General features: G+C 38.3%; 1 protein-coding gene across 1 annotated transcript; it reads right to left on the reverse strand.

Annotated features, from left to right (window-relative positions):
- Positions 1-497: 497 nt before the first annotated feature.
- On the reverse strand, positions 498-9,489 carry LOC146139428 (cocaine esterase-like). Its single transcript, XM_083392077.1, has 9 exons — positions 9,299-9,489; positions 8,320-8,515; positions 6,742-6,938; positions 5,373-5,536; positions 4,503-4,639; positions 3,553-3,780; positions 2,765-2,921; positions 1,812-2,058; positions 498-1,051 (listed from the first exon to the last, which is right to left on the reverse strand). Exons 1-9 carry the CDS (start codon positions 9,454-9,456, stop codon positions 901-903), a joined length of 1,635 nt encoding a protein of 544 aa, XP_083248203.1. The 5' UTR covers positions 9,457-9,489; the 3' UTR covers positions 498-900.
- Between the last annotated feature and the right edge of the window lie 715 nt (positions 9,490-10,204).

Raw genomic sequence — 10,204 nt, forward strand, 5'->3', positions numbered from 1 at the left:
TGTGATCGAATGAGTGGTTCAATTTAAAAGAAGGAAATAATAACAGATGTTTTTTTAAATATTGCTCAGCTAAACAAATAATCTAAAAGACGGATATCTTGCGTTTTACTTAAATTGAAAATGAAGGATATTATGCGGTAAGTTCCTCGAGCTGTAACAAGTAATTTCAAAATGTCTTAAGTCCCATTTAAGTCATTTTAAATAAGTAACAAGTCAAGTCCCAGTGCAAGTCATGAGCTGCAAGCCATGACCTTACGATTATCTTACTAGTTAATAGCCTAAATGTGTTGGGTCAATCGTTTAGTTCGGCGACTTAAAGTTACAAATACATACGTGTTGAAACAAATCGAGTCATAAACCTTTATGGCTATCCTACACTATCTGCATTTGCCACAAAAAATAGTTTCAATAAGGCACTGAAGCAGGAAAAGTAAATTACCAAAGAAACAGGTATAGCGTTTTCGATTGGGCTTCGACATCCTCGAAACGCAATATCATTTGGTATTAGGTTTAATAGCGACTTACACCGTCCTTATTATATAAATTACCACAGTGAAAAACAAGTGCTTGACAAATAACAAAAATGTGAGCAAATAAACTTAGAAAGCAATATGTTTGCTTGCTTTTTAAGCACAAAACCGGTATAACCAGGTAGCCTTGCTTGTAAAATCAATTGCGTTAAATTAGATAAAAAGTAAATAATTATAGAAAAAATAATCTTCATATCAACAACGCCGTTTACCAAAATATGAAATTTTAGCAAAATATTCACCTATTCTATTTTATAGGTAACCAAAAAAATCTCGGTAAAAACATGTGCTTCATTTATAGCTTATACTATACAGTTGAAATTGTAGGATAGGCACTGGGCAGCCAGAAAGTCGCTGTTTTTTTCTAAATTTACAGCGACGGAATGACTTTCGTCCAGAGGTTGTAACGGTCAGCCAGCAAGTCACTGTCCACTTCAAAGGGCTCCCGGAACACAATGTGCCGCTTTTGGTCGTCGTAACGTGGCCATTCCACTTGCATTGGGACGCCTATGTTCGGGTCGCTGCAGGCGAAACAGATATATTTCAACTCTATTAATTCTTTGGTATAAGCCGGGGACGCTTAATAAAAATGTTAGATCTTGTCTCATGGAAGCCCATACCGAACACCACCTACTCTTGTTAATACCCGCATGATACTTTGGCCTAAGGCAGTGGTTCCCAAACTGAGGTCCGCATTCCTTTTGGGGTCAGCGAGACAATTTTCTGGGACAGCGAAGCACCTAACAAAAAAATCAACACGACGCTCCTAAAGAAGAAATTTTTCTGTGCATTAAAATTTTCAGGCAACTTACTTTTTCAAACAAGCTGATTGGTTGTTTATTCAAGTTATTGTACGCTTCGAGTTAAATTGTGCATTGTAACGTCATAGTGTTGTATTGTGCTAATGGGAATTGCGTTTTCACAGCCGCTGCGTTGCCACTGGGAGCTGTACGGTAACGGTTTTAAAACTGTACATGATTGCTTTACTTAAATAACGTGATTCGTTAGAGGTTAACAAAGCCTAGCTCATAACAAAGAAGCAAGTGCACCCGTCCCATTGAAACCATTAAAAACAACGTGTTATTTTGTGTTTATTTGTTTATATTTTCAAGGGACCGTGAGCAATTTAAAAAAAATTGGGGGACCGTTGCGTAATTTTTTTTAAAAGTTTGAGAACCACTGGCCTAAGGTATATCGGTGCCGACCTCATATAAAACTAACGCCGTTCGTTGAACCTAGATAAGTAATTTGCATATAGCATCTCGTTGGGCGCATATTTACCCGTTTCTGGCGAAATTAACGAGGTAATCCATCCACTGTAGGGAGAGTCGCTTCTCCTCATCGGTAAAGGTGACCTTGGGACAGAGGTCGCCGCGACCTTGGGGAATGCCAAAGGTGAAAAGTATGTCGTCACCGTGGTCGGCCTGGCAACAGTCGATCTTCTTGGGCGCGGTACCTCTTAACGTGTCATCGTGATTGCATCGCAACTGCTGCGTCATGTAGTACACGAAAGTCTTGTGGCCTTGACCTGAAACAATTCGTAGGCTACGTCTTTTTCGGCCGGAAAAGCTACAGTTTCTGTTTGCAAGCGACTGTAACTCCGTAATAGTATTGTGACAGCATAATGGCGTACATCGCCATGCAGTTGTCCTAAACTGTTTAGGTTATTTTGAAATAGTAAACCTTTTTTCAAGTTTTTAACATTGTCAAGTTCGATGTGATTTGTATTTTCAAATGTGTTTATGTTAGTAAGAGCGAAAATGTGATACAACAAACTGAATATCAAAACGGGTACCTATATAGTTGTATTGTTATTGCAAATCACCAATTATCTTTGGAGACAAGTAGAACACAAATATGACAGTAGAACATGCACAATATATGTTAAAAAACATTTTGTATTGGAGCATTGTGGTCACGACCATTCCATTTGAAATTATAGGTCTAAGAATATTAGTTATTTTTGAAAACGTTTCCAACAAACACCCTGATTTCATCGAATAAAACGGTTCATAAACGTGGACTGCAAACATTTATAATTTATCTAAAGGCCCTCAAAAAACGGAGCCGATTGCTTTCGGAACAGACTCGTAAAAAAACTCGAGTTGTTAAAAGGCTTTAATATGGCACTGCTTTTGTACACCCATAGAACTTGTTACTTTACATAATTCAAAAGCTTTGTACACCATAGATCATGTTACTTTACATAATTAATAAGAGCTTGTCCAGTTTACCTGCATGGACACTGGCTTGTTCGATCATTGGAGCTACAAACCACAGCTCAGCCATCACACTTCCAACGATTTTGCTCCATCTCATCGTGTCATCCTCCTTAAAGATGCTGGCAAACTTCCTCTTCACGATCTCAACCGCTTGCTGCAGTTTGTCCGGCTGAATAAAATCAAAATCGTATCGGTTTGTGCCATGTGAAACGTGAACAAAATTGATTTGCGAAACTCGGATCGAGAAGATGGAATCACATTTTCATGTGGGTGGAAATCTGTGGCGCAGTTTCATTAGAGTGGAAATCTGTGGCGCAGTTTCATTAGGGTGGAAATCTGTGGCGCAGTTTACATGCATATATCTACCTTGACATGATTTAGTTGCATAGTGTCGCAGAATTTGCAATGAACGAAATGACACACGCAGAAAATCAATCTCTAACAATCGTCGACTCTTATTCCAAAAAAATTTGAAAACCGATTTTTACTCAATCAAAGGAATGTAGTATAGTATAACAAAAAAGTGCGTCGTAGTGCGTTAGAAACAAGCCCTTAAATATTCTACTTATTGGCTTACGAATGCCACAAAGAAGGATACTGAAGAAGAATTACAATATATTCGGGAGATGCGATATCAACGACCAAAAGAATAAATTGTTAATCGTGAGAAGCTATACGCTCTATTGTCAATAATGTAATAAATAACTGACAGGGAAAGAGTTGCAAAACTACAAAGTGTCAGCTTTTATAATTATTTTACGCGAATGTCATTGTTTATCATCGATTTTCTCCACACTCACCGGAACACTTAGCCCCAACATTCCCTTGGCTATCTGCGTTCCCATCTCTTCGTTGTATCCCGTGTCAAATCCGGGGGGTAAGTGGTGGGTGCACAGCCCGTATCCCTCCGTGCTGTTGCACCCCATGAGGTAGGGGACCGGCGCGAAATCACCCTCCGTGTACAAAACTTCGGGAAGCTTCGGCAGAAATTCGTCGCCAACAGCAACTCCAAAGTACATGTAACTTGCCTACAGAGGGAACAACGTATATCTTTGGGATGAAATGCTATTGGTTCTCTTAGCCTCCAGTAGTATTCATTGAAATTAATGTTCTAAGGAATAAGGTTATCTTAAACTGTAAACTGAGTGCAATGGAAACTGTTCTAAAAAAATTTACAAAACGATATTCAAGACATGAAAGTAACAATGTAAATGGTGAAAACAATAAAAAAAAAAAAAAAAAATGTGTGATGATTTTTCCGATCTGAGCTACAAAAATCAATCAAGGAAATGAAAAAACAAAATAGATGCCAAACATAGTGGGGAAAGAGTGGCTTAAATTCGGTTTATTTTATCAAACACATGGAGTTCTGCATTTTATACCTTGAAAACACCATCGACAGGTCAAACTAGGGTCATTGTATTGTATTTATTATATGTTTGTTACTTGTCAGAGTCGAGTCAATGTATGAATTGCGCCAAAAAAGTAGTCAGCAAAGCCAAACCTTACAAAACCTACGTATACAGCACCTGTTACTCGTTCATTTGGTAGGTATGTGGTATAATAATATAGATATAAACAAGATAGGTTCAGAGAGGTTGAATAATCACATTATTACGTCTTAAATTAAATCTCTATTGTTGGAGATCAAAGAAAATATCGGCATCCATACCACATTTAAGTTTAACAAATCAGCGCCACATTTTTTTATACAGATGATCAATACCATATTAAAAGTTTTTGCACTTACGATGTCCTGAGCTTGCACAATCTCCTTAGTGGAAAACTTCTTCAACTTCCTCATGATTTCTTCCGGTTCTGTTTCGGTGATGCCCAGTTTGCCGAACATGGACTTTCGAGCTAAGGTGTGGTCCTCGCGTAGAAGTGCTGGTGTTACAGAATAGTATTTAGTGGTGTTTTTTAGTTATAAGTATAGGAGCGAATTTATAAAAGCGCTTAGATAATGAGGCACAACGCACCATTAATGTTTTCTCTGGCCACTTTTAATACTAAGCACGAGTTCGTGTCGCTGAGCATGTAGTACAAAGCTAATCACCAGCTTTGCTAATAATGGTAGTATTAAAACTGAATGTTACCACGATTGGAACAAATTATCCGTTCAAATCCTAAATCTTTTGTTTATTTTAGGGTTTTCCAAAGTTAATTCAGATTTTCCAACTTTATTTTTATATTTACTTCAAAGATTGGCATACAAAAGTACGCGAGAAATAAGTTGAATTGTGACTTCATTTCACATTATGATTTATTTCCATAGATAAATGTATTTTCGTTTTAAATATACGTACCAAAGGTTTGCAAAACATCAAATTGACACGTTCCTTATTAGGTACAATCAACTATTTAAAATGGTTTTGACCACTTTGACCATTAAAAATGGCAAGTTATACAACATGATTAAGAAAGGTCAGCTAACATAGTCGCATACATTTGTAGGGGCCCAATTTGCAGTACTTATTTGAAAATTAACAAATTATATGACTTAGGAATTTTATGGGGAATTATAGGAATTATATGACTTTTAAAAGCGAAAGATTTTACCTTATGCATATCAGTAAGTATAAAACACCTTATGTTACCATTCAAAAACTTTATTTCTTACGTCGGTGATTGGCCACTCCGCTGTTGCCGATGGCTTTATGGAAAAGTCCCCTCGATAAGGGTGAAAGCACATGAAGCCCCACCGAAATTCCCCCGGCGCTTTCGCCAAAGATCGTCACATTATTTGGGTCGCCACCGAAATTTGCAATGTGGTCCCTGGTCCATCTAAAAAAAGTCGCTTTAAATAATAACCGCGCGAAACTTAATAGGAGAGTATACGAGTTCTAAAATCGCGCACCGGGGAGCTGTGGCAAACTGAATGTGTAATATAGAAAGAAATCTCCTCGCCCTTACACGTAAACGCAAATGACGACAATGGCTTCAATCGGGAGCAAATATATTTTAGACTTTCCTGTCTTAGTCAAAGTCAGTCAGTCATAAGTTCTTAGACTTTCCAGTGTAAGTCAAAGTCATTCATTTATAAGTTCTTAAACTAATAAAACAAGAAAGTCTAACGCATATTTACAGGTAACTGTGTTTGTATATTTATGTGCTCAGGCGCGGTTTGCCACAATCGAATGTTGACAAAAGTACTTAGGGTTGTCTTAACAGAGAAGCATGGCGAGTTTCTTTAAATCAAACTTGGCCGAAGTCGAACTATTAAGTTACGCATGTATTGCACGAGGCAATCAATTACTAAGCCATATACTACACTCTTGCGTTCTGCCTTGTTAAACGTCACAGATCTCGCAACTGGTGCGAGCTTACAAAGGTTAGCACTGTCATCTGTCAGGGTTAAGAGAACTTTCAACCGAGTGAACTAATGAAACTTTGAAAAGGGATAAGCAGACTACACATTTACAAAAAAACAAATTCGAGCGGTGCTAGTTTATTATAGTTTAATTTGTCAATTGCAGTTCCAATCCAATTTCCGGTTACAGCAAATTTTACTTTGTGCTTATTCGGAGCAAGTTTTAGCTGGCAGGCGAATTATACAGCCGTTATTGGAAAAAATTTGCCATTTTGTCTGAATTAAACCTAAGTTTGGAACACTATATACGAATCTGTTCATAAGTTTAATGGTGAAAATAAAGGCCCAAATAGACGTTAAAAGCGACATGCTTTATTTTCAAACGTTTCGGCAAATTCTCATGCCATCATCAGTGATATGAAGGCCACATTTGAAAATAAAGCATGTCGCTTTCAACGTCTATTTGGGCCGTTATTTTCACCATTAAACCTAAGTTGTTTAAAGAAGAACGCAATAACCTATAAGCAATGTCGTTAATCCTTATTGTAATCTAACCTAAAAACACAACATTTTTTTTCGCTATACGCTGTTTTTCTAGGCTCGTTAATAAAAATCGAATCATTTTAATTTGGTTAAGTCTTATAAGTTCGTATTACAAATAGCAGTAAATTGGACTTACTCAAGCGCCATAACCTGGTCCTTGAGACCCATGTTGCCGGTCCACTTGGTGTCCTGGCCCATGTCCAGGAAACCAAAGGCGTTGACCCTATAGTTGGGGGTCACCAGCACGACGTCCTTGAGGCCGCACAACACCTGACCATTGAAGAAGATGCTCCCTCCAAGAACGTACCCGCCGCCGTAGATCCAGAACAAAACCTGTGATTGTATGTCTTTTTTTATCTAACTCAGGGTTTCTTAACCAGGGGTCAGACACAGAAAATGTTTTACTGTAATCTATTTCCTTGCTCAATTAAACGTAAAACTAACTCACATTTTGGTATTGTGTTACTGTGTTACCAGTTACTAATTTAAAAATAAAAATTACAACAGTTTTGTTATTTAAGCAATTCTAGAAGGGGGTGCGAGAACTGGTTGGTGGTTTTAAAGGGGTGCAGCGGTGAAAAAGGTTAAGAACCACTGATCTAACTGTTGTTTACTTTGTTATGCGGTGCCTTAGTTAAAGCTATAACAAAACGAATTGGTTGTTGTAGTAAACAAGTTTGGCGTTTGGCTTTGGTGGTCCAAATCCGTTCAGACTACTGACCACAACTGGTCGGAAACGTCACTTTCCTTGGCCCGCGGCATATTATTTAGTTCAAAGATTCCTAGTTTTTGACTTATTCGTATTTATCTTATTTTACACAAGAAAATTTTTCCATAAAAAAATAAAAATAACGTTCACACAAATTTAACGAATATTCGACTAGTTTTACGATGGAAGTATATAGAATATTGTGTTCGGTCGACGAACAATATGCAAGTTATATTTTGGCCCCCGATCCTGGCAGTGTTGGATGTTGTGCTGAGGTAATCTTGAAGCAGCCCTATTCGGGTTATACCAAAAATTACGTACAGGGACAATAATAACCTTAACGTAAAATCCTTTGAACTTTTTGTTATTAATAATGTTCCTTTACCAGGTATTGTTTTGGGTTTCCAGCGCTAAGGATTAATAGACAACTATAAGTTTCGAAGTGATAGGAGGCGTTGATTTTCATGGTTATATTATGTCGCAAGCAACTTAACGCTCTAGCAACGCTTGTAGCACACCGTAACTGCGTGATTATGTTTGCAGCTTTGAGAAGCCAGTCGTACACTTGAGAGCTGTTTAAACAAAGCAAAATGGCCAACGCAGCAATATGCTGTTTGCGTTGACTGAGCAAGGCAATTCACGGAAAAAGGAGTGGCACATTTGACTTGGTTTGTCCACTTGCCCCACACGATTATGTAATTCATCAGGTGAATGATCATGCCTGATATAAGCGTCTTCCTGAAATAAACTATGAGTTTCCAACCAACATGTTTACGCCGTACGGAACAAAACGCGATATCGCTATAATGTCGTTTCTAACGCACAACATAAACCGTTGTTTTTAGTCCTGAATCAATCAGGTAAAACTCAAAGTTACCCAAGGTTACGAAAGGTGTATTTTGCGTATAGTGTGCAGATCTTGAAATTAGCTAATTCCGTATACTGTAAGAATTTTATGAGCGGTTTAGTATGAAGCTGTACGTGACCCTACGAAGCCAAACTTACCGGTAGATTTGCGGTTTTGTCTGTGTTGGGAGTGTACACCGAAAGATAAAGGCAGTCTTCGTCGTAGACCTCGAACTTCTGTCCTCCCACCTTCATGGTAACCATGGTTTCGAACACTTCGTTCGCCATGACCTCATCTTGAGCGGGGTTGGGAGGAAACTTGGTACCGTCCAAGACTCCGTTCCACTTTTCCACCCTGAAACATTTCAAACGTCCGATAATACGCCGCATGTAGAAAGAAATTTCAATTCTTGGAGACAAGACAAAATATAAAGATGGCAAACAAGCGTGACAATGAACAACTGCATAAATATGGCGTTTGGGTTTACTTCGGTTTGTCGCAGCAATATAATAAAGATTTCATAATTTGTGTTTTAGTTCATTGGTTTGGCCGATTTTAGTGTCTACTAGCGCATAAAGCCAGTGGTATTGTATTCGCAAGTCCGGCGTTAAATATAAATTGCTGTTTAACAATCTTTGTTTAGTTTGCTTACATAGGATCCCTGAAACTAAACTGGGTGTCCTTTTATGACATTTTGCACGTCCAATTTCAAAAGCTTTTCAAGATGTCCAATTTTGAAAACTCAATTTCTTTAATGTTTTAAAATAATATATTCGTAAAATCACTCGTTACCGGTATTCATACAAAAATAACTAATATTAGTTTGGACCATTTTTTCTTGGTTTGAACGTGCAAATGGAGGATTGTTTACAAGTTATTATATAGGTTACCAATCAAAAACGAACCAAACTAATAGCAATGGAATGCGAATTGGTCAAAAGAGACAACATGGTTTGCATAGTTGCTGCAACGATTAAGACTTACATTTAGGCAAAATGTTAATGCTTCCGATTATAACTTAAATACGAAAAACATCTCCGACGCTGTATTACACAAGCTGAAAGCCCGTGTTTAACAAACTATTATCATTTCTAGCTTACACTTTACACAAAATAGAACCAAAAACTGAGTATTTACTTTTGCGGAGGCTCAAATCTTAGGTCGCCCAACGGCGGCTTGGCGAAGGGAATGCAGCCGTAGCAGTACACCGGCTTGGCGTCGCTGCCATCCGGTTTCTCCAGCACCTGTCCTCTCACACGTCCAAGATCCGTTTTTACAACAGGGCAATCCGACATTTCTTCTCGTTTTGCTTTCGTTTCTTCCTTACCCTTTGGCTGCTGCTGCTGATTAGGCTGGGACTTGTGCTCTACTTGTGTAGCCGTCGACGCGTTGCAGCCCATGGCTTGTGCTCGTAAATAAATAACCGGCGTCGGCGAAAAGAAAAAGGTTTTTTCTCTATGGCGGTGCTACAATGCGAGAAGTGAGAAGGTTGAAGTTTGGGACGAGGGACAAATTGTATGCGCGGTGCTGAACTATGGTTTCCCTGTATAATGCCATATATAAGTATTTAAAAGTGTATTCTATGCTATAAACCAGTGATTCTCAACCTTTTATGGCTTAAGTCACCCCAAGAAATAATTCATAGATTTTTGGCACGCCGACTGGAATTTTTGTTGATTGTTTCACTGAAATGTCGCTATACATTGAACTGGAACAACAAAATTAACTTAAAACATGTGGGAAATTGTCATTTGATATAGTGGTCTCTAATCGTACACAAATAGTTGTATCAAGAAGCTTACCAATTGAGCAACAATCAGGTTCTTAAAAATTTACAAATTCCTATCGGCACCCTTGAGCAGTAGAAATGGCGCACCAAAGCACCACAGCACCCCGGTTGAGAACCACTGCTATAAACCAACTAGACCGATTACCCATTTTAATAGGAAAACAACACCTGCGGTAATGGGAAATCCGCGTTTATAGGCAATCACTATTTTCTCTCTGCTCGCAACTGCGACCCCAATAGAGTCATATTCAAGT

This window comes from Ascidiella aspersa, chromosome 6 (assembly GCF_963924565.1).
Source record: "Ascidiella aspersa chromosome 6, kaAscAspe10.2, whole genome shotgun sequence".
Lineage (NCBI taxonomy): Eukaryota > Metazoa > Chordata > Ascidiacea > Phlebobranchia > Ascidiidae > Ascidiella > Ascidiella aspersa.